Source organism: Tetrao urogallus (assembly GCF_951394365.1).
Source record: "Tetrao urogallus genome assembly, chromosome: 2".
NCBI lineage: Eukaryota > Metazoa > Chordata > Aves > Galliformes > Phasianidae > Tetrao > Tetrao urogallus.
In genome coordinates this window covers 28,201,726-28,229,355 of record NC_136814.1, presented here as the reverse complement: position 1 = coordinate 28,229,355, position 27,630 = coordinate 28,201,726, and the positions used below count along the sequence as shown (strand labels likewise).

Here is a 27,630-nt window from a genome sequence, read left to right as displayed (position 1 = left end):
GGATGTACTTTGTGGAAAATAATGCTGAATTGTCAAGTTCATTATTACACTTGTCTTCCATGTTATTTAATTCCCAGCCTCTTCTAATTCTTCTAAGATAGCTGACTACTTGCACTGAAATGATTGTGGCATTTTTTGTTTTTGAAAGAACTGCAAAGCATTTATCTCCTTGATAAAACAGCCTTTCAAAAAACTTCTTGGTTTACCTGCAGAAACATTTTAAAATGTTAACATGCTTTGACTTAAAGTCAAACCCCAAACGTATTAATTTAAAAAAAAGTCAAAGAGTTCAGTAAAGTCAGTTTGTTGGTTTTCAGTCACAATAAATATGGAGGATAGTTTAAATTGATTTTGATTCACTAAAACTGAAGTGTCACTAAAAGTTTGGCTTTTCTTTTTTTTTTTTTCTGGCTAAACCACAGTAGGCAACAAGCTTGTAAGAGCTCTGTCTGGCAGAGTGCTCTATCTGCAGCCACCCTTCAAAATCCTGTATGAAGGTGTCAAGTTCACCAGAGTTTCTGGTGATTTTATGACAGATATATATATAAACTATGAGAAAGAACTGTAGTTCTGTTCATCTCTAAGCAGGAGATAGGTTTCTAATTGACTAGCTTGTTAAGTACCCATACCTTTTGTTCTTTTTGAAACATACAGTGTGCTATTCTGGCTAGACTTGCAGAACTCATTGAAGATACAGGAGAACAGTATTCTTAAGAGAAACAGAGGCAAAGACATTCATGTTTTACTTAACTTACTGAAATCCTGTAATCATCCTGTGAATTTGGTGTCAGGAAAGAGGATATTAGAAAGGGAAGAATTTAAGATATAAGTGAATCATTTTAAATGTGATGAACGGTTCTGGAACTTAGTAAATTCTTTTTCTTCTCTTTATAAGGACAATTTAGAATTCCGATTACACCTACGATATGAGTTTCTAATGCTGGGAATTCAACCTGTCATTGACAAGCTAAGGGAGCATGAGAATGCAACACTTGACAGGTAAGAAATGTTTTCTGAGAACAGTCACTGATCACAGAAAGAGTTCTTAAAAGCTCTCCTCTTTTTGAGTTTCACATTCAAGCACCAAGCTGTTTCTGTCTCTCCCTAAAACTGACTCCCTTTAAAAGACAAAAGAAATATTTGTCTTTAAAATTAAAATCAGCAGATGGAGTAGAAAATGCACATACTAAATTGGCAGTGAGTGTGGCAAGGATTTCATGAATTGTTCTTCTAAGCTGAGGATGACATTCAGAAAAAGAAATTTGAAAAAGGCAAAAGGGAGAATTGGTAGCAGCTTCATATGGCTTTGTTGTTGCATGAAAAATAACATTAAATGATACCTACAAATTACTTTGTTAGAAGTTTTATGGATAATAAATGTTTTTTCCACTGCAACTCCACTTACCTCAACACGGTGATGAGCATTTTAGGATTTAGCATTAAGGATTAAAGAGCATTTTTACCTCCTTTGATTATTCATTTTGACCTATTAGTGACCTGTGTCTGTTGTCTTGCATATACATTCCAATACTTCCATGTAAGAAAGCATGCCAATTTCCAAGCATTGCATTCTCTGTGGTGGCATGTTTTGTTGAAGTCTGAGTTATGCTATGACAGTTGGTAATTTTTGTTTTTCTGTTTTCCCTTAGGCACTTAGATTTCTTTGAAATGGTCAGAAATGAAGATGACTTGGAACTTGCAAAGCGATTTGACCTGGTAAGATTTTCTGTGGAGTACTTGAACTTGCCGAAGTTGAACATCCTCCTTGGATCCTTGACGCAACTTCCCTTTTATATTTCCTGAAAGCAGCGATTGGCTTTGATGCTGAGACTGGCTAGTCCTCTTTTTTTCACTGTTTTTCATTTAGAACGTATGGGGTCTCTGGTGAAACAAAAACAATAATCACAGACAGGCATTCTGCAAAGTGTCCTGACAGAGATTTCTTTTTTACGTTTTGCTGAATGTTCGGGAGCAGAGGATGCTATCAACACTATTCTCACATTTGCAGTCCTGCAGTCCTGATGATCCAGATGATTCCACTTTCAGGCATCTCCTTTACAGGACTTGGGCTCATCTCTGGTACTTTTTCCAGTATATCACTGGAAACTCTCCTAAAGACTGTCACACCAGAGGCTATAGAGAGGGGCCAGTATTTTAAAATGGATGAAATTTGAAGATGTGCATAAAACAAGGAAAGTTTTTACAACTGCTAGCAACAGTAATGGGCTGCAGGGTCCAGAGCAGTTGTAGTTTTCTTTTTTTTTTTTTTTTTTTCTTTTCTTTTTTTGGAATAGTTCCTACCAGATGCTGATACAGAGCAACAAGCGTTTACATGCCAATTGTCTACTATGAGTCTGTGCAACTTCTTCCTTGGACCCAGAGGTTTTCATAGTGTCATCAAGTAGTTTCAAGATCAAATGGCATTTAATATAATCCAACAACTAAAAATGGGCAGCAACATCTTTCTCAAGATCAGTGCCCAATCCAACTCGATTTTGGATGCTTCTTTGGATGGGACATCTTTTTTTTTTTTTTTTTTTTTTTTTCCTTCACGTTTTTGCTATTACAGAACAGCTCTTGATCACACTGAGGCCTCCTAGCCTTCTAACCTCTTGCTTTGGAAAACTTTTCTGTTCTGGGGTAGATCAATGCCGATCTCAAGACCTATGTACAAGCTCTTCACTGGGCTTGTAGCTGCATGTTGCAAGAGACTGCAGAGGTCCAGTTGCTGGAAACTTGCCTGTGTCTTGCCTGTTGGTCTTCGGTCTTTCACAGCTAGTTAAGCTTTTACTGTGCATGTTCTTAATCTGATTTATTATTTCACTACCTTCCCTCACTCCAGATCCACATTGATACAAAAAGCGCCTCTCAAATGTTTGAACTGATCAAGAAAAGATTGAAGCACACGGATGCCTACCCCTATTTGTTATCCATCCTTCAGCACTGCTTGCAGATGCCATGTGAGTATCTCACAGTTTTCCGAAGAAGGAGTGTTGAAGAAATGAGTGAAATTTTGGCATGAGCACAGTGTCACGGATACCAGGACACACTGCTTGTGTCCTCCATTCAGAACTTGGCAGTGGCTAAGGGACTTGGTGTATTGCACTGATTCCATTCAGCAGATTTTGTTGCAATACTTACAGCAGCAGCTTGACCTCCCTGCACTTGCAAATAAAATTAAGTGGCTGGAGACATTCCAGTTTGTCACTGACAGAGCTTATAATGACTTTAAATTAGAAACTTTTAAAAAGAGCTGTTGTGCTTTAGATCAGAGATTTCCCAGAAATAGATACCACTCTGAATGTTAACAAAATGCAGTGAGGAATTTTTCTGGTGAAACGATACAGTACAGAAAGCTGTTCTGTCACTGGGAAATTCCACAATAAGTCTTCAGGCTGCTGTCCTATGGCAAAATGTCAGTGGAGTGCTCCTGAGCTCAAAATGAAAAATAACATTGGCTTTTGTTTTAAAGAGAGATGATAGGAATCTACTTGTTAACTGAAATAAAGTAATTCAGTCACGTTTTCAGAGTGCAAGAGCTGAGCAAAGTTACAGCAAGATCACCGAAGAATTACCTGTCCTAATCCTGTTATAAGGGATTTGTTTTGGTTACTTTCAGCCATACTTGAGCAGTCAAACTGAGAAATCAACATGAAGGAGAATTACTGAGAATTACATGAAGGAGGTATTGTGGCATGTTTTCAGGCACTGATTAGATGAAAGTACTGCCTTGCATAAATTCTAGCCATTGTTTGTCAGTGGTCTCTTTACTGTTATTGTTTAAGACAGTACTTGAGCTTTGTGTATTGATTTGAAATGTTTGGTGGCAGAAGGATATCCTTCTAGGATAGAACAGGATTGCAGTGGAGCAATTTGAAATAATTTAAAGGTCTAGATTATGTAACCCAGGGAACTAAGGTGAACTTCGTATTGGTCTGGCAATACGGATGGCAACTAAATTTGACATCCAGAAGATCAATCCCTTTAGTTCAATTTATTTTCTTTCCACAAATTTCGACCACATTTGTATGAAATTTTCACGTCGGCTGAGTCTCTGAGACTTTCAGAGAAGAGTACACAGATAGAACATCTGACTTTTTTTATAGTGCTTGATTATAGTGTTGCCTAGGTGCAAAATAAAGTAAAATACCATCAAGCTGCATAAAATAAGTGATAGAATCACTTCTGTAGGTATCTAAAGCACAAGATGGAGTTGTCTGTCAAGAGGATCACACAACCTGAAGGTACAGGTCAGGCACAGTGTTGCAAACGCCTGTTATGATTTGTTCCAATATGCTAAATATTTGCAACTAATCTGTCAGCAATAATTCAGCGTTAGGTGCTGTGTTCTGTAATCTACTACCTATGGGATTAACATGGTGACCAGAAAGGAGGAAATGCCCATCTGTCAGTAAACCTGTGCACTTTAGCGTGAAGATGGAAGTTCTCACGTGTTGCTCATTTTTCATACAGATAAGAGAAATGGAGGAAATTTTCAGCAGTGGCAGTTGTTGGACAGAATACTCCAACAAATTGTTCTTCAAGATGAACGAGGAGATGATCCAGATATAGCTCCACTGGAAAACTTCAATGTCAAAAATATAATTAAAATGTAAGTTGCATTGTTTGTTTCCATTATAAAGCTGTAACTATATGTTAAGTATGCAGGTACTTAGGAAATAAAATATCTGAGGAGTTTCCTGTGCTAATTTACAGCTTTTTGTTGGCTTGCTAGTGTTATAACTAGTTTCCTTCCAATGACAACTCCACCAGATGGCATTTTCTAGCAGAATTATTGCGTTTGGCTTCTAATTTCTATTAAATATTAAGATAGCTAGAAGAGCAGAAAAAAATATCCTTGATTGTGCAGTAAAACCTCCTTGTTTTTCCTTTTTCTTTCAAGATGTTGATGAAAGCTTTCACTGATATTCCCAAAAAATGTTGTCCTCTCTACTTGGATCTCATTCCTCATTAATGAGCACTTAGTTTAGAAAAATTGAAATAGTTGAAAGTAACACCCATCTAGCACATAAAGCTTTTTACCTCAGTAAAATGTCTGCATGTGCTCACCCACTGACTTGGCCAAGGGTTCTACCATTATTTTTTCCCATAGGATGCATCATTTGAGAAGTCTAGCTACATTAGCTGGCTCTCATCTCAACTTCCCTGTTCTCAGTCCTTTTTAAGCCAAACTTTTGGAGTCTCCATCCCATCCATCTGCCTCTGCAGGTAATTTGTGGCCCGTTACCCTTCTGAAATATCCACTGGAAAGAGCATTCTTATAGAACATATGAAACCAAGTTCTCCTGTACTAAAAATCTCCCAGTCCCTCCTGTTATAGTCATGAGTCAAAATTTAAACTGATTTCTCATCATGGAAAAATACACTGATGTTAATCTCTTTCTGTGTATTTGGATATCGGACTCCTTTGTAGACCTTGTGCCTGATCTTCCATTTCTGCTTCCATAGCTACTACTCATTTTGCATATCTAATCAACCCCCAGCATGCTCTGCATATTTTCTGTCAGTAGTAGGAAATAGCTGTGCCAGTATGAGATATGAGCGCTGCCTTGTAACTGATAAATTACCCAACAGATAAACATTCTCTATGCTCTTAAGAAACAAAAAAATATAGAACTATGGAAAGTAGAAAAAAAAATGGCAATGCAGTCTTGTGTTAAGGGTAGAATAATTTGTATCCCACAACAGCTACAATGATTTTAGCCATGAATTTTGCCTTTCAAAGTAAATACACTTGGCACTTTTAGGGCATTACCTGAAGACAGAAGAATGCCAGTGTCTGTTCTCCAGGCATTCTTTATTTGTTGTGAGACTTTGAGCTACAAGACACCTTTATAATACTAACTGTTGGCTGCAGTAGTGATCAGGATCTGGAAGCAAACTGACCACTAGCATGATCCTGATTAAACATGCATAAATTTACCAGGTCGTCTTTTGCTGATCGCTACATACAGTGGCTGCTTGCCTTTCAAACTGGATAGCTCAGAACACATTTTTATGTTCTGATTTCATCTTTCAGGCTGGTGAATGAGAATGAAGTCAAGCAGTGGAGGGATCAGGCAGAGAAGTTTCGAAAAGGTGAGTGCATCCTCTGTGTTTGGGGAGGCAAGAGTGAAAGACTGTGACCCATTCACAGAGCAGCGGGAAGCTGAGATAGGCACAAGTGACTGTCTGGGTTATCTTTCGTGGGCTAAACCTACTTTGCTCTTTCCAGTACATTTTGTATCATGATCATTAGTTTATGTGCTTCATAGGATGGGGCTTCCCTCAATAGTGACATGAAATGATTTTGCAATCTAAGTGAAATTTGGGCATTGCTCTATTGATTGCTGAAGATTGCTGTCAGAATAGTCAGACTTTGTTTTCTTTTCTCCATATCACACATTCCCAGCTGAACTGACAGACTTATCAGCTTTATTTCAGAGTAAACTCCATCTCTTTGTTTGTGAGATTTATTTCATCAACCCTGCTTGCCTGTTCTTCCTAGATCATGCTGAACTGATGAGCAAGCTAGAGAAGAAGGAGAGGGAATGTGAGACAAAGACCCAGGAAAAAGATGAAATGATGAAGACACTGAACAAAATGAAAGACAAGTTGCAGAAAGAATCCTTGGAGCTGCGCCAGGCCAGGGACCAGATGAATGACCTGGTAGCTCAACTTAATGAGTACTCGGTATGAGACTGGGACTCTTCCCATTCTTGTTTAAAGCCTGCTAACTAGTGAATGATGAACAAAAGAACGTTATGAGTGAAGCTCTTTCTGTGGTTTGTACAGAAAGAGTCTGTCTAGCCAGCTGCTCATCTTTCAATTGAGAACAAAATCTCTGAGCGGATGGTATAGATTGGATAATTCAGGAATGAGCTGCTTCTTTCCTTCTCAGTCACCCTCTATGCCAAAGCTGGTGAGGAACTGCGTTCTCTTCTAGGCACATATTTTACTGTGAGGTGGCCCTGATCATTATTTTGATAGAATAGAGAGAAATCTGCCCAATCTGTAAGTAATTTTAGTGAAGAAAGAGGTTTCCCATTGTGCTTCAGGAGCATCTGTGCCTCCTTGGACCTTTGCAGAAGTGACAGGAGGAACTGCGTAGTGATCCTGTTCCAGTAATGTGTCTGTCACAGTATTGTCTCTCTGCCACAGGACATAGCCCTGAGAAGTTACTTCCCTACTCTCCTTTCTGCTCCAGCTTTGTGCTAGGAGGGCCTAATGACAGATATTCTGTATTTCAAACCCTAAGGTTTAAAACCAGGGAGTTCAGAAGTTCAAAGATTGAACTTTTCTCTTTCTTCGTACATAAGGATAAAATAATACATTTTGGCTTCTTTTACTAGCTTTCTGTTTTTCTGAGCCATTTATGGTTCCCTTTTTCAAGCTCTTCTCCACAACTTCAAGGGTTTGAAACTTTCTCTTAAATGAAAGCTGAGATTCCTCCCTTTATTGCATGGCTTTGAGTGCAGGAGGCTTTAAAGAAAACATCAAATATTTTGAGACTCATAATAAAATCACATCAGCTGGCAGTAAGGAGTTATTTTGCCTTTTAAGCTGTTTGCTTTCTTTTTCTGTGTGTTTTTTTTTCTCCAGCAAGGGGGCAGCATTTCCTTCCCAGCCCCACCACCCCCTCCTCCAGGCGGCCCACTAGCACTGTCCTCTGCTCTCACCTCTGAGAATTTGCCCCCGCTACCACCTCCTCTGCCTTTCTCCAGCTGTCCACCTCCTCCTGCCCCACCACCTCCTCCAGGAGGACCTCCTCCCCCACCTGGAGCACCGCCTTTCTTCAGCTTGGGAGCGCCACCCCCTTCAACAACCACCTTCAGCAGTGCTGGTACCAGCCTGAAGAAGAAGTCTATCCCGCAGCCTTCACACCCACTGAAATCCTTCAACTGGGCTAAGCTGAGTGAGGTAAGAAATTCAATACTCTCACAATTAACTAAATTTCTCTGTATAACTCATTGTTGATTGACGTGATAAAGTGCAAGGTGACAGAAGACAGTGATATTGTGGCTTTCCTTGGGCTGAGCCACTGGGAATCAGTAACCACGTTGAGGAAGTTCTCCAGCAGCACATCTCCTTTGATGTCCAAGGTTCTGGATAGATTGAACTGCAGTAGATCTGTACATACTGTTGGTTCAGCACAACTGCAGTGGTACTAAATACTGTAAGACAGAGCTGCACATCACCAGGGCTTTTGTGCCAGAGTTTCCCTCACTTGTGTATATGGTCAAAGGATGGACAGATCCAGTGTGGGCAAGACACTGTGAGAACCAGTTTCCAAACCCACCTCCTCTACCCTGACAGAAGCAGTCACCAAGGAGAGAAAAGTGATCTTTTTCTCTACACCATTGTTTCATGGTTATGAGGCTAGCTGCTCTGCTTGTAGCATGATTACAGCTTTGACTCTTGAAAATAAAACTCTGAAGTGGAATTATAGGAGAAGAATTGGATTCCTCTCATTGCATTCATTTTCTGCTACCTTGGTTGCTTTCTTCTTCCCTCCACTTCTCTCTCTTCCTGATGGGTTTTTTTTCTTTCTTTCCTTTTCTCTCCTTTTCTTTATGTCTTAATTTTTTAAAACTTATTTAGAAAGAAAGAAGTTCCTGTGTTGAGTTTGGATGGCTGCCTAGAAACCCAGGTTCTCTTTTAGACTGAAATTCACCCAGGGCCCAACTCAGGCATTTGGAATGAGTGTCCAGGGACCTCTGGAATGCCACAAGAATTCTTTCTCCCCCTCTCTCCTTTTCTTTAAAATAAAGTGAAGTGAAATATTTGCTGCACCGTCTGTGCTTGTCTGTCAAGTCCACGTGGGGGGTGTGGGAGAGAATGTAAGGATGGGGATTTATTTTCCTTTGCAGAACATGGACTTAGTGCTCTGACAACAACAAAAAAGAAAGAAAGAATAACTAATATATGTATATATATGAATGTATATGAAAAAGGAGAGCCACAGGTGTTTCTGTTTAGTGTACAGTAACTGTAGGCTTATCCTGCCCTCTGGTTAGGAGTGAAGGCAGCTGTGCTAATAAAATTGAAGAGCTGGGTGGTGAGGTAGGTAAAAGATGTTATTTTGAGGAAGGCAGAATAGATTGAAAATGGAGCATAAGATAGAGAAGTTTTCTTTTTGAGGTGTGTGTTAGTGTTTAAACCTAGTAAGGTACTTGCAAAACTGCAGAGATATGGGTGCAGAATTGCCTTGATCTTTGGGGTGCACTTTGTTATGGAGTTAAATGATTCCACTAGTCACTGAAGGCAGTGCATTTTGGTAATCTTCATCAAAAATCCTTGATTCCCTGATTCAGTACCAAGTGCTCTCTGTTCACATGGATATTCATCCTCTGAACATGAAGACATGGGTAGGTTGGATAGTCTCACCTTGCATTTTGTTCCCATTGCAGCACTTCTGCTGTGTTCTCCTCAATTGTCAAAGTAGCCACACATAAATTACCAAAGACTCAACTCACGTACTGACTGGGGACAGTATACCTCAGAATTTTGAGCATGGGAGACTGAGGCCTAATACAATGCATATTTAGGAAGTCTAATACCACATATATGTTTATCTTTAAAAACTTGTCTAGTTAACAGAGTGCAAGGGTATGTTTGCAATGAATACATGCAGTGTAGCAATGTGCAGTGATCCACTGTTGGAAACAGCTGCGCTTGGGGAGAGGAGTGTGTCCAGAGAAGGACAACAAAGCTGGTGAGCGGTCTGGAGCAGAAGTCTTATGAGGAGTGGGTGAGGGAACTGGAATTGTTTAATTCAGAGGAGGAGATGCAGGGGAGACCTTATCACTCTCTACAACTACCTGAAAGGAGGTTGTGGTGAGATGAGGGTCAGCCTCTTCTCCCGCAGAAGCAATGATAGGATTAGAGGGAATGCCCCTATGTTGCACCAGGGGATATTCAGGTTAGATGTTAGGAAATATTTCCTATCCAAAAAGTGGTTAGGCACTGGAGCGGGCTGCCTAGGGAGGTGGTTGAGTCCCTATCCCTGAATATGTTCAAGAAACGTTTAGATGTTGTATTTATGTATGTCCAGATTCAACCTGGTCCAGATTAAAGTCTTAAAATGAAAATGAATTGAAACAGGAATAATTTTAACTTAATTTTTTTTTCTGGGAAGATGAAAATGAAACCTACTTTCTACAGTCCCTTCTGAAGTCTCAGACCCTCCTGTTCTGGCAGTTCTGCAATTCAGAGACCAGCCCATTCTGTAGCAGACTTTCATTATTCTCTCCAGTCATGGGGAAACTGCACTTCCAAGAGAGTTTTACAGCCAGACAGGTAGATGGTAAGATTCTCAAGAGTAGCTGTCACTTGAGCCACATCCAAATCCAGCTCTTGAATGTCAAGAGAACCCAATGTTCTATCCCGGTGATGACTCCAAGGACCATTCCTGAAGTCATGTCCACTGGCTCCCCTCAATATATATTTTTCCATTTCAATGTTTGATGGGGCAACATGAGACAACGAGATGCTCAGAGAAACACTCTTGAGTTCAAATATGTCCCTCAGGATTTATAAAGCAAGGTTTATAAAGCCAGCCTGGAAACTGAAGGAGAATGAACACCATGTCTGGATGTTTCTGGCCAAGATTTGCAGTAGAAGCCAGAGTTAATTTTGTCTCCTATTCCTTTAGCTGAGATGAGCTTCCCAAACTTGTTTGTTGTGTTATAGTCAGTCATGCTTTCGCTGCTGTGGAAGGGAAAGCCACATGATTGCAAGGAACAGTGCAAAGACGTTGGTGAGTCTGCTCAGGGATGAGTTCTGCTCCCTTTAGTATATACTCTCACTGCAAACAGCACTGTAGCAATTTTATCTGGACAGCCTTCCCTTCCCTTGTGCACTACCTGTGAAGGAAGGGTGTTGGTTATTCCTCTATAGTGCATGCCCTACCAGGAATTTCCTCCAGAACACTTCACACTTTTATTTCCCCTTCATTTCATCCTTCCATCAGGTGTTTTTCCTTGCTCCTTCAGCCTTGTGGTTTAGCACATTTCCCTTGTTCCTTTGATGACTGTGAATGGGAAGTAGAGCCTGTTCCTAATTAGTTCTGATAATGAAGTGTTAACACACTTTTTGCTGTGTAGCTGCAAGTCAGGTACTTCAGAGCTGGAGCCTGTGAGAGGGTTTAATTTCCACTTTTTGCTGTTCCTGGCTTCTCTGCATCAGTGTTCTGCTTGCTCTTAATCTCCTGAGGTTTTCTCTTTACAGTCCCTTCTGTCCATTTCCTTTTTCTTTTAATCAGCACCTTCCTTATTTTTCCAGTTAATGAAGTACATTAACTGTACACTTTATTAACTAAATGAACTCAAAGATACTGTGGTCAGGTGTGAAGAGCCTTGAATGAGTTTGAATGAACGCTCTTAAGAATGAATAATTGCTCAAAGATTGTCCCACATTACATGTCTCTGGGAACAGCCTCTGGGAATGAGAAAGTAATTCAGTTGTTGTGTCCTCTTTGCTGGCAAGGATGTCTTTCCTGAGAAGATCAGCAGAAGACCTCAAATCCTCTCATAGTTTAGGTTGACTGCTGTCTGTGGAAGGTATCCCTGCTTGTGGCAGATGATCTGTAGGGTCTCTTCCAATCCAAATCATCCTGTGATTCTGTGACAAGGTAATGCCTGTAGTATAGCAGCTTATTTGTGTAGGGCTGATGAATAGCAAAGTTGGAGGAGTAACCTGTGCTTATTATGTAGTGTTTCTTTGCTTCCTGCTAATTATCTTCTGGAAAGCTAGGATTCCCTAGTATTCAAGGTAATGTACTGCACAGGTTTCAACATTTCCAGTTAGTGTATATGATGCTCTCTCAGAGATCTGAGGATAGTTAATATCTGAGCCAAAGAACTCAGATGGACAGGGGAGATAATATAATAGGAAATCATTTGACTTCAAAGAGTCAGGGCCTTAAAGGTAAAATAAAATCTTAGATTACTTTAACAGGCAGTCAGAATAGAAACTGTACAGCCTTTGGGCTTTAAACCATAACATGGCGAAGTTTGCAGATGGGAATATGTATCTTGAGATGGTCATGCATCCTGTATTCTTCCCAAGCTTTTTCCTCATAATGGTGACACTTCTTTCTCATGACCACTATCATTGCATTAAAGGATACATACTGTGGGATCATGGATATTGCTTAATTTTGCTAGTCTCTGAATGTGGCCTTTCATCGGAGGCTTGCTGTGATGGGGAAAAAAAAAAAAAAAAAGTAATCAAAACCTAAGAAAAAAGCATTGAATGTACTTAGCTAAAAGGTTTTATTATCTCATGAAAATACAACCTTTTCTTTCAGGAGAGGATCCATGGCACAATCTGGAATGAGATTGATGATTTAAAGGCATTCAAGGTGTTGGATCTAGAAGATTTTGAAAAGATGTTCTCAGCGTATCAGAGACACCAGGTAAGAGTGGATTCTTCCACATTTTGTCTTCCTTGAATACGTAGAGTTGGAAAGAAGGCACATGCTTGATTTTTGCCCATCTACAGTCAGGCTGCATCACTTGCTGCTCTGCCGCTATTAAGAAAATCACAGGACCAAAAGTGTGGAGGTTCAGATTGGATATTAGGAAAAAATTCTTCTTTGAAAGAATGGTTAAGCACTGGAATGGGCTGCTCAGGGAGGTGATTGAGTTGCTGTCCCTGGAGGTGCCCAAGAAACATTTAAATGTTCCTAGAGGCATGGTTTAGTGAGGAGATATTGGTGGTAGGTGGGCAGTTGGATTAGATGATCTTGGAGATGTTTTACAATCTTGGTGAGTCTATGATTCTATATAGTGGGCAAAGTAGAACCTTCTGTCATCATGATACTTGATGGACCGCTATCAGAGACAACACCTCCCAAGAGGTAATGCCCAATATGACCTCAGTACCCACTGGTTTCCAAAATCTCCTGAACTTTATGCTCATGCTTGATATCTATCTTTCTCTTATATCTTTTAATTCTCTATTTCCCAATGAAAAAAATCTTTAGTCATCCAAGAACTGTGCAAGGTGACTGAATTAGCTGCCTTTTGCTTTGTATCTTTTTCTCTTTTCGTAAATACCTGGTCCAACTGGCTGGGTGACAGAATCTGTCAAAATGAGAGATAGTAACACAAACGGCATACTTTAAAGGCAACCATTTATTATAATGTTTTTTTTCCCCTCCTCTTTTTCTTGGAAAGCAAGTTACCTTCAATCCATCTATCTCCATTGAATTAGATTTAACAGGAGAGAGACTGTACTCCCTGAACTCCTCCAGCTTTCTGTTTCTGTTTCTGGAATATGCTTGGAGAACTTCAATCTTTCCTATTTTGCAGAATCAGATAATTTCTTTGGAATTTTAGGAAAAGACACAGACATGATTGTCATAAACAGCCTGTATGATTAAGCCCCACAATAATAATGGTTATTTCATTGTTATCATTCACTATCTTATTCAGTACCTTAGAATGAACACAGAATGAAGTCCCTTGCTTTTGGACTTTTCCATTCATTCCTCTATCTCCCTCATTATCATTTTTTCCTATCAGATTCAATAAACATAATGAATAACTTTTCTGATTTACTAGCTCACAATCATCTAGGTAAGCATCACATCTTGAACTGTGAAGACTGGCAATGTTGCCTATTGCATGATGGCATTTAATTTCTTATTCTGCTCCTGCAAATAGCTGTTGAAGTGTGTCCCTCTCTATCTCTGCAAATCTCATTCACTGAAATAAAAAACTAGTTCATAGATAGGAAAAAAGGCACATGAAACTGCACTGCTTCCAGCTGTTGTGAAAGTAGGCGGACTGCCATCTGTGGACAGCAGCAGCCACTGAGGTGCCATTCTAATGTAGTGGTTTTGTGCCAGCATGTGGCATTTGAGGTTCAAACGCTGCAGCTTCCTCACCAGAAATGATCTTCCAAAGCCTTGCCACATTTGTTACCCCAGATATAAATTCAAAAATGTACTGGTCAATGTACTGGTCTGTTGATTCTTAGTTAGAAACATAATATTCATGGCTGTGTTACCAACTACTGAAAAGGTGCCTGACATATTCAGCTGTAAACTAGCGTGACCCTAAACCTAAACTTTCCCACTGAAATGAAGACATCATCTCAGTGATCTCTGTGGGTCTCAGAACAGTTCTCTCAGTGCTTGTTAAGCAAATTTTATAACAGTGGCTCCAGACACTGGAGTATCACTTATGCAATGTCATCATGGCTTTGTGCAGTTAAGTGTACTGATACCCTTCCAGCTTTCATTTTAGTTTCTAATTTCTATTTCTTTTTTTCATTTGTATTCTGCTGTTATTACTTTAAGTAATGCTTTCTTTTTCATCCATATTCACTCCAACAAAAACTAAATTCCAAACAACAAATCCTCATATTTCCATTTTCTTTTTTTTATTTATGTTTTATTTTTATTTTTTCAAAGCCAGGCAACCAAAATTGCTTTTGAATCAAATTCTTATGAGAACTTTTCCAATTGATTCACACTTGGTCTTTTCTCCTCTTTTATTTTATTAATACTCTACTCTGGCCAAGCGTGTGTTTACCCTGGGTTTGTGACTTTTAAACTTCCTCCAAATGTCTGTAAAGAAAAATGTCAGTGAAAGCCCTGCTCTTTTGCATCTGAAATGTTGAACACGTACAGACGAAGATATTTCTTTCTTTGCTGCTATTAATATGATCTTCTTATTTTTTCAGCTTCATTTATATCTAACAGCTTCTTTTTTTTTTTTTTTTTTTTTTAATGATGAAGGATCTCTTCTCCTCTCTCAAGCCCAGTATGTTGTTTTGGGTGGCTGTTAGGAAAAGGAAAATTGTTCAGTGTACAGAAGGTTGGAGCAAGAGTTCTTACACGTGTCTTTTGACTTTGCTCCAATCTGACTGTGTAATATTGACCTTTTTGTTCAGTATATCTGATGTTTTCCTGGAGTATGGAGTAAGTCATGAAATAGTTGGTGTCTGTTAGCCAGTACTGCTGTAGGGTTTTTTTTTAGTAGTTATACGGTGCTTTTGGCTCTAAGTTGTTGGCTCTTAGTTGTTAAAGCTATAATGTGCCATTGAAACAAGTTGTTACTACGAAAGGCAAACTGTGCCTGTGCGTTAGGGGAGGAGAAATGACCCTTGATTTTTAACCTTGGCAGTTCTTTCAGTAAGGCTCTGGACTAGATTTGTAAAGGTATTTGAGCATTATCCTAGTTAATGTTTCTAGACCTTAGAGATTTATGGTTTGGAAACTGAATTTATTCATTTCAGAAAAGACCTAGAACTCTTTTTTCCCTAACACCTGCTGATTTAAAATATGTAAAGAAGTGCTGAAATACCTTTAAACCATGTGGGCCAGTATTATTTGCTAAGCATTTTATTCTCTTAGAAAACAGTCTGTGTCTAAATTCAGCTGCCTTGTTAAACTTGGTGTACTTCTCTGTGATTGACTTTTGGCATGTTTCCTTCTTTGTTATTTGTGGCTGCTGTCTGCATAGGACCTGCTAACTAACCCCTCTTCCTGCAAGCAGGTGAGTATCACTGTCTGCCTTCTGATCCTCTCACAGTGCTTGGGAAGGAGATGCTACACCATGCTGTCATAGGATCATGCCTCATCTCATTCCAGTCTTTCATATGTCCTTATACCTCTGCTTCCTGGGTGGAGAAGGTAGTAAAAACAATTTTGTCAGTTGTGCTAGCTCTGTTATAGAAAGATACAGTTCCTGTTCAATTAGCTGTAATCACTCTGTGGTTTCTGCTGGTGACTCTGTAGTTCCCATTAGGATGATTCTGAGCAAAAAGATCAGAGGCAAAGTGTCTCTCATTTTATTCATTATCTAAGCAAAATTTTGGGGAGAGACTTTTGAGAAGAGCAAGACTCTTACAAGGGGATTTTTGAGATGTCATGACAAGGAGATTTTTGAGATGTCATGACAAGTGTCCTGGTGGCATATAATGGAAAGTATGGAAAGCAAGAAAGCAGTTCTTGCTGTGAGCACTCAGGGGGCTGTAACTAGAAAGTTCCCTCTGTTGCTGGAAGAGACTAATAAGTGCATCTAGGCCACAAACAATTTATCATCATGGCAATGTGTACCATAAAACAAGTTTGTGTGATAGAGTAGATTTTTGAATTTGTAATTAAAATCTCAAATCGGAAAGACTGTTTGAAATATACAGCACAATGTTAGTCCACATAGACTGTAAAGAATAATGTGAAAAATGTTGGGACACTGTTTTGTAGTTTGACAACAGCTCCAGCTGTTCATGCTCTGTGTGTTTGGCTTATCCCACAAAAACTGGTCACTACTGCCTCCTTGCTCTTCTTTTTCTGTGTCTAAGAGAACACAGATAGTGTACATGCAATCTGTTTTCCTTCAGTTAAGTTTGCAATCTGGCTTCAGTAAAACCTGAAGCTTCATCTGCTTTTGCTTACACAGAACTCCAAATGTCTATAAATACTCTCTCCTCAATATGAGTTGGAGAGAATATATTTTTAGATGAGACTAGGCCACTCCTTATGACCAAGGAGTGGGCCATGTCTGAATAGTTCAGGTATTCATCTGTGTTGAACCTTCAGGGCTGGGGAATTGAAACGAGATGGAGACTGTTATACTAATCCCTCCTGCATGGCTTTAGGGGAAGACATCTGAACACACTGCATAGCCAAGCCTTGAAATACACAGTATGTAGCCAAGCCCTGAAATTACTTTATTTTTTTTCTTTTTCCTTGGGATGGGTGCTGTATAATGGTAACCAGCTGTACTTGTCTGCAAACACTAGCTAGTGAGAGACAGTGAAGCTTTTAAATTGGGAACAAAGCACGGACCTACCGGTACCTTGCTTGCCTCTCAGTGTTCAGCAGCTGCCTATTTCCCTATTCCCCTGCCCTCCACCGCAAAAACTGAGGAAATTCAGAAAAATTGGACATCTCTGCATACATCCTGGGGGTGCACTGCTCTTCTGTTTTGTTAGTTTTCCTCAAAAATAATAAGCTTACTAAATGTTCATTTTTTTCCTTCCTTAGAAACTCTTTTTGATTTGTCCGGTAGTTTTGTGTTTTCTTTCTTTCCCAACTAGACACTTTGGGCTTCTCAAGCAGAACTATAGTATGCATGTCTTTGGCTAATGGATTGTACCTGCTTATAATGCTACTTCATATTGGTAGTGGCTCCCTGCAACACATTTGCATGTGGTTGTATGAATCCTTTGTGTATCCAGGAGCAGCACAGGCTCGTTGTGGCTGTACCATGAACTACAATGGGAAGTAACAGTATGAATCTCTCCAGGGTTTGCATTTAAATTTCAGATACGTGGGTATTAAAAAATCTCTTGAAATTGATTAATTAGGAGAGCAGTAAACCCTTTGAAAGCATCATACCTCATATTAGGAGTTAGTAACTCAAAACAGACACTAACATAAGTAGGATCTGAGCTGAAGAACTTTCAGTCCAAGGTATTAATTCTAGAAATTGCACACTTATCACGGTCTTACATTTTTCCATGGGTATCTGCTGTTGACCACACTCAGAGACAGGACACTGGACAGGACACAGAAGGTCCAACCCAGCATGTTTGCTGTTATGTCCAATGGAAGAGATCATGTTAATAGTTTGATGGATGCATTCAGAGCTGGATTATACTAGTTAGTTTCAAAATCTCAAGGAATGATAATGAGTGTAATGAAAAGTCATTTTTAAAGAAATTCCAACAACAGCTAGCTGGGAAGATAAAAGCCATCCTGTTTCCAGTTTCCTCTGCTGATTACTTGGGAGCTATTATGCAAGATTATAACTTCTTATCATTATCTCTATTTCTGTTTAAGGAATGGTGTTAAAAGACGCAAAATAGAATTACAGAAAGCCAATCTCTAGAAGTATCACAAAATTCATGCCTGATATTTAGGCAGGACAAGGAGTCATAGACTTGTGGATGATCAGGCTAGGTCTGCAATTAGTTTCTGTCTATGCTCTGTATCTAACATCTTGGACTGGTATTTTCCAGGGTAGTGAGTTTGGCAGTGGGGATATACACAAGAGTTTGAGAAAAGTTGTTTTCTCCATATTTAATTGTATTAATTCATCTAAAAAGAGAAGCTAGTTCGAATATAGTTGTTGGTGACTTAATAAGTATATAGTACGATGAAGGCTGTCTTGCCCTACTGTTTGTCTCTCACATGCAGCATGGATAAGATTGGTCCAATGGCAGCCTTAAGAGATGATGAAAGGATGCTTCCTGATTGGGCTGCAGCATTTCAAAAGCACTGTGTAACCTCTGCAAAAGATATCCAGCTGAAGGATACGCTATGATACTAGTAGGCTTTGCCAGACGTGCCCAGTTTTTCTGTCAGACTAGATTTACGTTAATAATCTACATAATAATATCACAACTGTTCATAGAGTGAATCCTGTAAGTTAGAATCAGATCCAGTATTTGGTGATCTTACAAGTGATAATGAATGACTCATGTCTGTCTAGTAGTGCAGGCTCTACCTACATGTTTTCTGGCCTTCATGCTTCCTTTTCTCATCATGTGGGTGGATTTGCCCAAGTTGGGATTTTTTTTCATCATACTGAACTAACTATCAGCATTGGGTGAGTAGATAAGGAAAAACATGATACTGACTGTCTTCCCCCCCTTTTTTGAATTATACACAGAAAGAGATGGGTTCAACAGAAGACCTTTACCTCTCCACACGAAAGGTGAAAGAGCTCTCTGTGATTGATGGCCGGAGAGCCCAGAATTGTGTCATTCTCCTTTCCAAGTAAGTGTGCTAAGTCTTAGCTGGCAACATAAGCTGTGGTCAACACAGAGGCAAGAGGGGAGTGGAATTTAACAAATGGACATGTACTTTTTCTTACCTACACCTGTTGTCCAATACCTGTAGCACTTCAAACAAAATTCTTTTGCAGCTTAATAAATGCACAAGTGCCTTTGTGAAGTGTTATCTCTCTTAGTATGCACACATGCACACACAATTGTTTATTAAGCAGGTAGACATAGAAAATAGAATGTATCTGAACACATCACTAGAAAGCTATTGGTACTTATGTGCAGATGAAATGAGCTGGTTGGCAGTGCTTCCACTTCACTTTAAGTGGTGTGTCTCCCATGTGGTTTGTATGTCAATTAGCTCAATATGTTCTGTATGTTGTTTTTCAAATGTTGCTGCGAACATCTCCTTGGAATACAGCAGTGTTGAGAGTGGTGATCATCTTTATCATTCATCAGAAAGTTGGCAAATATAAGAAAAGGTATTCAAGAACTAGGTCTTTTATTTGTAAACTAGGCTTCAGAAAGCATGATTCAACTTTGCATGCTCTTCTAATGACCTTATATCTTCAGATGCTGTGACATCAGGGATACCTGTATGTTTTTCATGACTTTCTGCCAACCTGTGTGCTGGGCTGGATATCTGTCACTAAACAGCAAATTTGTACAGGGACTGAACCACCTGAGAATCTTACCTTCCCTGTCAGAGCAGGAAGCAAGACTGGGAAACCTGGGCAGTACTGAGCATGAAAACTGTTCCAGTGATTAGCAGAAAATATAGCTTTGTGTGATTGTGTGCTCTAGCAAGGTAACAGTTAAAAGCAGCGCTGCAGCCAGACCACCAGGACTGGAGTGAGTTCTTTCTACTGTTTGGTGAAAGCCGTGGAGGTGCTCATTATGCTACGTATGTGGCATTAGCCTACATGTCAGCAGGACCCCTACCATCCAAACCAGCAAGAAGGGAAGGCTTATGTTTCTCTCTCTGCAGTAGTTGCCAATGCATGTTTTTGCTCATGCTGGCAGCTGACTGCAGGCTGGTCCAGAGGGATGCTGAAGGTATAGGGGCAACAGGATTTTCGTGCTGTTTGACAGACCTGTGAAATTGTATCTGGGGAGCAGATTAAGTCATATCAGCGCATGAAATGCTTCCTGGAGTGGTAGCATAATGTGTACAGGTGGCTGGGCTAAGGAGGATCCAAGAAAGTAGTCCGTGAGTTGCTGTGACACTAGATGTCTATTTTTAAATATCTTCCATCCCATAAACAGGAGCAGCAGCATGCTTTTTACTATTCACTTCTTCTGCTATGCAAGTCTAGTCTACCCTTTCCTAAGGAGCTCTCTCTGAACAGTGAGAGAGAGACAAAAGACAGTCCCCATGATGTGTCATACCTCCTGTTGCCTTCAGAGAAGTGATCTTGGTGCACCAGCTTTGCATTTCAGGGTATGCAGCATGTGATCACTCCAGGTGTGCCATGAAGCCAGTATGTGTTGAGTTGCTAGTTTGGAATCAAGAGCTGAAAATCTTCTCCACCAAGAAATAATCTGGTCTTATTGTTAGCAGGCCTAACAATGCCTGCCAGTTTGCACTGTGTCCTGTTAACTTTGCTCTCACCAGAGCTATCATTAACTTAGATGGTTTCATGCTTGTCACAGATAACTTGATAACTTTACATCCAGGATATATAAAGTACCTCATAACTTGGACCAGGATTGCTTCTTCTCCCCAAATCTCCCTTTCAAAGGCAAATAGAAAAACAAAAATATTTGGGAACTAAAATGGCACCTCTGTATTCATGTCTCTTACTGCACTTTCTGCTTAGATGGATCTGTTGTTGAAGTTAGCAATTGGGAGGGTTGGCTGCAGACAGTAATCAAAAGGATTATACAATCCCACTGCAGTTTTTTTTCATTATCCCAGTGCTTCTTCCTCTAGGCTAAACCCAAAGAGAGAGATGCTTCTAGCCAAGTCTTCCCTGGTTACTGCCATGTCCTTGCTTCTCCTGCAGTGCACCTTACACATGTGCATGTGGGTGTGCAGACACATGCAGTGAGAAAATATTTTAAAATGGTGACAAACAAAGGGAGTTTGAGCAACCCTGAGCTGCAGCCCCAGCTTTCAGGTTGCCACAGTATCTGCCAACAGCTGTTTCCAATTTACTCTTACTGTGCATATATCCCTGTAGTTTATTCCTCCTTTGTTTACACTAAACTGCCGTGTCCTTTAAAGTAAAATAGCTGCATGGGCTGGGTTTTCTTTCCCTCCACTACTCAAATGTTTTTGTTTTACTAACACTGTGTTAGAAGGGGTCAGGCAGAGCTCATATTTCATATGATCCAACAAGCCAAAATCTAGCTAGAGTGAGAAATAGATGTCTCTTGCTTTGTTTCATGGAGAAACTGGAGCATGGTAAACTGAAAAGAGATGAAAATTGAATTGTTAACTATTTTTTGCTAACAGTGAGGAGATTCATAGGACTTCCTTCCTGTTCTCATCTCAATTTTCATTGAAAAAAAAAGCTTTTTTTTTCAGCAACTTGATAGCAACATTTTTCAGTTTTCCTTCAGTGGGAGGATGTAATAGTTCTTGTTTAATGGAATCTGATGGATCTAGAACCAAGTTCTTTCCCATAGGCCAACTGTTAAGATTTGAACAGGCACAAGATCAGTTTATCTCACAGTGTTTCCAGTAGGCTATAATTCAACCAAGGCATGGAACCATCTGTCTGTGGTGAGTCCAGGCGCCCACTGTCTTCAAATCTGGCTTTCTTAATGGTGTTTCCAACATACAGTTATTTCTGTCACTCTGGAAACCTGCTATCCCTCATGAATTTCCTGATGTCTTCAGTTTCCACCAGGCTGGAGAATTTACTGTCAGACTTGTGTGGTCTGGAAGAGCCATCCCAAATCCCTGTGCTTCCCTGCTTTTGCTTCACAGCTGGAAACTTCTCTGACCTCTCTCACCAGTATGGCTTCTCTTTCCTTTCATTACTTAAATAACAGATAGTATTTTCACTGCTCTAGTGTTTTTATTGTACCGCATCTTAAAATGTTCCTTACAGAATTTGCCTATGGCTTGTATCTCTTACTGTTCTGTTCTGTGAAATGCTCTGCAGAGGTCTGGTCTTATGAGAAACATCTCTCACATGGAGCATGAAGGTTGACTGTATACTTATGGAATTTTTTTGGACAAGTTATTTTGCTTGAAATCCAGTAAAATGATTATGTCAGAGTTGTTCTGAGATGTATTTGTTATTCCTGTGGCCCAGCGAGTCAGCAGTAACCCTCTCAAGAGGCTGGAAACAGTAGGAATGCAAGGAAAATGTCATAAATACAGTTAGTAGCAGAAGGCTGCACAATCTGACTGAACAAAAATAATTTTGAGTGTTAATCTCATAGTAGTTATTATCTGTGAACCAGGCTTAGCAAGTTGCTGTACTAAAAGTTTGTGTCTTTCATGATTGTTGTTTTGAACATCTATCAATGAGGGAGAAGGGACTTGTGCAGCACTTCCAGCCAGAGTACTGAAGAGATCGAGTATTTTTCTCACGTAGCTGTGCCTCCTCAGAGTTTCTAAACCCCTTTAGTTCACACGTTAAAGGGATGAGCTGTTCAGACAGTGTTGATGTCCATGTGCTGTCTGTGCAGTTCCCCAACCCCCGGGTGCTTTTCTGCCATGTGGCAATACACTTTTCACCCTTATTTTAAGGCAGATTCTAAGTACTATGATAATTTGGGGGTATGATAATCCTCAGAGTTAAACTTAACATATCAGTCAGTGTCATTCTGTCTTAAATCATGAATAGGAAACAAGGTTGTGATAAAAGATGAACAACTGTCTCATCAACATGTCAACGTCATTTGGGGATTCCCAAGTTTGGCCCTGCTTGGCTTGGAAAGATGGCATCTCAGATACTTCTTTGTAGGAAATTGAGAGTGTGTGGATGCAGAGTATCTTGGTCACTCATGAATAAGAAAAAGAAAAGAGAAGGCTGTTTGCTTATGCACTTAGCAAAATATTTTCACAATGAAGTACTGAAAACGCACTGGTATATTTTTGCCCTATATGTTGATACAGTGGCGCAAGTCGTATGTGATAGAAGTCCCCGCTGTTGTTCCCAAACTGTTACGACATCGTCTTCTTCACTGACAAGATGTGCTGGCAGCTGAGATAAACAGTGAAAAGAGAGGTTTCTCTCATAGGTTAACTTGCAGTTAGACCAGCCTAATGTTCCTGAATGCTTTTTCTGAAAGGAGGAAGAGAGATTTATTTTTCCTGCTTTTATGGTTTACCAACAGTGAGTTTTCCCAGAACGTAGCTATTTAACATCAGTCTGCAGCTTGGCAGTTGTACAGTGCCTTAGGAGAGCTCAGTAGTACCAGTCACAAAATTTGAGACTGAATTCACTGTTAACCTGTGTGAAATGAGTTGTGGAGATGGAGCAGTCTGTGATCAATAGAAGCTAAAAATTGAGTGAGCCTCCACAAAGTGGCCTTAGTTAAATATGTGGAGAAGTGCACATGTTTGAGGTCATGCTCATACATGAGGAAGGGCAAGGCCTATTAGTCACTGTTTTCAGCTGGCAGCAACAGTGTCACAGCTACAACTGCTAGCATCTTCACAAGCACTGTGATTTAGTTCAGTCTTGATATGCATTAAAACCAGTCCCTTTCTCCAAAGAAAAAGAAAGAGTGGGAATGAGATACTAACGTAGCTGCAACACCGTTCAAGGTTCTCTGGTATCAGGCAGACAAGCTGCTTTCTTAAAAGCTAAGCAAAATCCAAGGAACAAACCCATGAAGTGACTCACTCCTTCATATGTGGAGGGAGATGGTTAATAAGCCACAAATATTCTGTTTTGATCCATGGAAGAGGGGAATGAAGGGGGGAGGTTACTGTGATTTAAATCAATGGATATATTTAAGAAGAAAAAATGAGTGAGCATTGGGTGTCTGCAAGGGAAGCTGATGTAAAGCTGCAGCATGTCTCCCAGGCATGTTCAGAGACAGGCTGCTGACTTTCTCCAAGAGGACGAAACAATAAACCACTTGATGTCTTCGAGTGAAGCTGGTGTTAAATCAGCCGAGGTGTCCTGGGGAGATTAGTGATGAATTACCCAGCAGAGTCAATAGAGATTATTTATGAAGCCGGAGGGGATAGAGGGAGGCAGCTTAAGTACCATATCAGAAGTTATTTGGTACTTGTTGAATTTTAACATTGCTTGAAGATGACTCAAGCAGTTGGACTTCTATATACTGCCACAAGATGTATGGGTAAGGGGAGAAGGAGGGAGTATTCTCAGTAAAGATCCTTTCCGCTGCTCTTTTGACTGGCGTCAGGCTGCTCTTGAACAAAACCACGGTCAGTATCTGTGCTCTAAATGAGTGTGCTGAGGAAAGAGGCGCAGTCTTTTCTCCTGGTTACGTTTATTTCCTAAGTTCTGATGCCAGGATTGTTGCTTTGATTAAGAAGTGTGAGGCAGAGAGAATGCAGCTTGAATTGTACACTGCTCTGGATAGAGTTGTCTCCAGCAGCTGGAGGAAGATCTGCGAAGCTTGTAAGAAAGTCATTGCAAACTTTTCAGTAGACACTTGATTTACTGAAATGTAATTTCTGCAGTGTAATTTTTTGGGCTGCAATTCCACATTAATTTGCTGCCTATACCTCATGAGTTTTAGGCTCTGAGGGATGCCTCTATTTAGTTCTAAATGGAAAAAGTTTATGCATCTGCTTTAGGTTCCTCTTTAATCACTTCACCTGTTTCTGTTTAAAAGCAGCACATCTGTTTCACATTACCACTGTCCATCTTTAAGATCTACTGCATGACTGAGCATTAATTTTGAAGATACAAGAAAAATCACATGATTAAGAATTCTTTGGCCAGTTATTCAGACAGTTTTTACTGGAAAGATCCCTGTTAACTGCCGTTGACACTTACAACTCTTGAGATATGTCCTACCTCAAAGAAGCCTGCTTTGGAAGAGTAGGCTTGTTTTGCCATAAAACCTTCTGTACTAGTAATTGGATTGGTAATAATCAAGGATGCACACCTGCAGGCATCATGACCCCATTAGAGGCCTGTAAGTGACTAAGTTAAACTGCTTCTCAGCAGGGGGCTGGCAAGCTTTCTGGTTCTCTCCACTGTGGGCTAAACCATCCAAGCCAGATGTTTTTCTGTGGATGGCTGGGCACAGAATCATTCAAGAAATCAAAGTGTTTGTATAACTGTCTGTCCTTGGGGCTCTCCATTATTTTTGAACAGATGATGTTTTCAAGTGTATTTAGTAATGATAAATGGCAACAAACAGCAGAGCTTGGAATCTGAAGTCCTCAGGCTCCTGGACAGAATAGTGAAATCCACAGTAATGTGAGCCACACATTCTGTGTTGTTAATGTGCCTCAGACCTCTCTGTTTGGTCATATTTATTGGATCCCCAAACACACACACAGGATCTCTGTGTAAAAAGGTGGTCAGTGTACTAATTGTTTGAATTATTTTCATGGAAAAAAGGCACTTTTTTCTTTTTTTTTTTTTTCCCATAAATCTCATGTGAGAGTAGCAACACCATCACTGACAAAAATCCTGGTGTTCGTGGGTTGGCCTCTTGTCTCTCCTCCTACACACTGTGCCTGTGTCACAAGATACAAGCCCTCTGTGTGGAGGCTACATTCTGGAAAACATAAAGGTGCACTTTGTGACACATTCCTAAAGTGTAGGCACCCAAATTGTCTCGTTATGTGTATGTGTGTCTACTAAGAGCCAGGCCTACGCCCAAAAATAAGCTTCTCAAGAGTCGTGCAGCCACAGAATTTGATCAACTCGGGGTCATGCAACCATAGACTTCATAATTCATGATTATTAAAGCCAAAAGAAACTTCAGCTTTCTGATCAAGAATGTAGGTTTTTATGCAGAAGCCTGTACACTGAGGTTTGTTGTTTTGATCTTGAGTGAAAACTGATGACCTAAAGTAAAAAGTTTGCAGCCTGAACTCTAAACATTCTAATCCTTTTATTTCTCAAATATGGCCCTATTATGAAGGTTTTGGGGTAATTCTTATTTAGCTGTTATCAGTTTGCCTTCCTTGTCAAAAGTGGACAGCTAGCAGTGAACAATTAGGAGCACAGTGAGTGTAATTAGTTAAGGCGTGTAATATTTAAAAGCTTTTGAGTTTCTGCTGATTCATATTCTAGTTTCCAGCTGTTGGTTGTATTGGGCAATATTAAAATGTTCTAAGTTTCTCAGATTTAGTAATATTTCCTGTCTGTAAAAATAAAGCTTTCTTTTGCTTTTACATACAAACGTGGTTCTATCCAAATGGCAATTAGCAATGTGAAATTTGAACATGGAGTTGGTTAGCATGGAAGACAAAAATGTTCTGGCTTGTGCATCAGCCTGTCTCATATTTGTATTCACAATTTCTCTTTCTGCTGTTAATTAATTATAATGATTGTAGAAGATCCATGGAGACTGCAGACTTCTCTCTTCAAATATTTATTTTTACACTTTCCTGTTTCAGTCCCAAAATTGAGATTTTCTTCTGGATAGTTCTCCCCTATTCTGGTAGGCAGATCAGTGAGGGTGTTGTGAGTGTGGGATGGTAGTATAGAATTTGTTGCTTGCATATATATTTAGTGTCACCTGCACTGAGAACCACCCCTTAATTTCTGGCAGTATTTCAAACAGCCTCTCAGTGATCCCTATTTTGACTTGTCTGCCCTGGGTTTTAGTTGAAGACCCTGAAGATTTGTCTTATTGATTTCTTGTTTAGTTGTAACTGATGACTCCTACCTATTGCACACAAATATACCGGAGTAGGTGATAAGGAGAATGTATTAACACTTCAGATATTAATTAAATAAGCTTATGTTTTTAGGGCTTCTTCCATAATGGATATGAAACATGGACTTGTCTGTGATATCCATTTCTTTTTCAGCTGTGATTGCTAACAGAGTGAACTTAGCAAACACAAACAGATTTGTCATAGAAAGATCAGAATCATTACTTGTTACCTTGGGAGATCCTTTTATATTTAAAAGCTGAGATGAAACATGAGCACACAATCACTTACAAACTATGCAGATTTGCAGTGTTTTTGTGCTGTAAAAAAAATCAGGGAAGTATTTTGATAAAGGAGAAAATTGGAAGCACTTTTGATCTATGAGGATTTGATTTTTGTTAATTGACATGTGTGTAATCAGCGTGTTTTTGATTTACTGAAGTGGATTAATAAAAAGAAAAGTAAAAAAACCAACAAAACACAAAATAGAAAATCTCAGCCTTTGAAACATAGTTTCATGTAGAACCTTCCCACAGCTCCTTTGTGTTATTTTTAAGTGCAGCTTTTCAGATTTCCTATTTTCTGAACTGAGTAATTTGAACTTTTCACTAACAGTAGAATGTTGGTACTGTTGAAAGGTTGAAGCTGTCTAATGAAGAAATCAGACAAGCAATCTTGAAGATGGATGAGCAAGAAGACCTAGCAAAAGATATGCTTGAACAGGTAAGATTGCAGTCAGCTATACCTTATAAATAAATTTCTCACTGTCTTTTTTTCAGCCAAAGTAAGTGGATGTGTGTGGAGGCTCTGCTAGTCTGTCTGTGGATCTGAAGTGCATGTTAGAGCATGAGAAATGCTGTTTTTCCCAATGTCATGAAGTATATCTCCCTTGTTTATCCCTATTTGTGTCAGGTTGAATTGATCCCTTGGGCTTTTGGATTCCAATACCAGTACACTTTTCCTGATGCAATATATGCACGTGTTATAGTTGGTATGGTTTGCTTTCATGAACTCTCTTCTTACCTATGACTTTTCTGTGACTTTTACAATCTTTAATTTTTTCTTTTTTCTTAATGTGTTCCCTTGCCCAGCTTTTCCATTGGGAA

General features: G+C 39.7%; 1 protein-coding gene across 2 annotated transcripts in view; it reads left to right on the top strand.

Annotated features, from left to right (window-relative positions):
• The window catches only part of DAAM2 (dishevelled associated activator of morphogenesis 2), a gene marked incomplete at both ends in the record, with an annotated part of 191,530 nt that overhangs the window by 143,798 nt on the left and 20,102 nt on the right, over positions 1 to 27,630 (top strand). The window contains 11 exons of one of the 2 annotated variants that reach the window (XM_079550426.1): positions 896 to 999; positions 1,650 to 1,716; positions 2,843 to 2,960; positions 4,474 to 4,612; positions 6,041 to 6,099; positions 6,509 to 6,693; positions 7,603 to 7,920; positions 12,311 to 12,418; positions 15,477 to 15,509; positions 18,633 to 18,739; positions 27,163 to 27,247. In XM_079550426.1, the coding sequence (XP_079406552.1) occupies positions 896 to 999; positions 1,650 to 1,716; positions 2,843 to 2,960; positions 4,474 to 4,612; positions 6,041 to 6,099; positions 6,509 to 6,693; positions 7,603 to 7,920; positions 12,311 to 12,418; positions 15,477 to 15,509; positions 18,633 to 18,739; positions 27,163 to 27,247 (1,323 nt within the window). The remainder of the gene's footprint in view (positions 1 to 895; positions 1,000 to 1,649; positions 1,717 to 2,842; positions 2,961 to 4,473; positions 4,613 to 6,040; positions 6,100 to 6,508; positions 6,694 to 7,602; positions 7,921 to 12,310; positions 12,419 to 15,476; positions 15,510 to 18,632; positions 18,740 to 27,162; positions 27,248 to 27,630) is intronic. The other variant, XM_079550425.1, reaches the window with a different exon arrangement.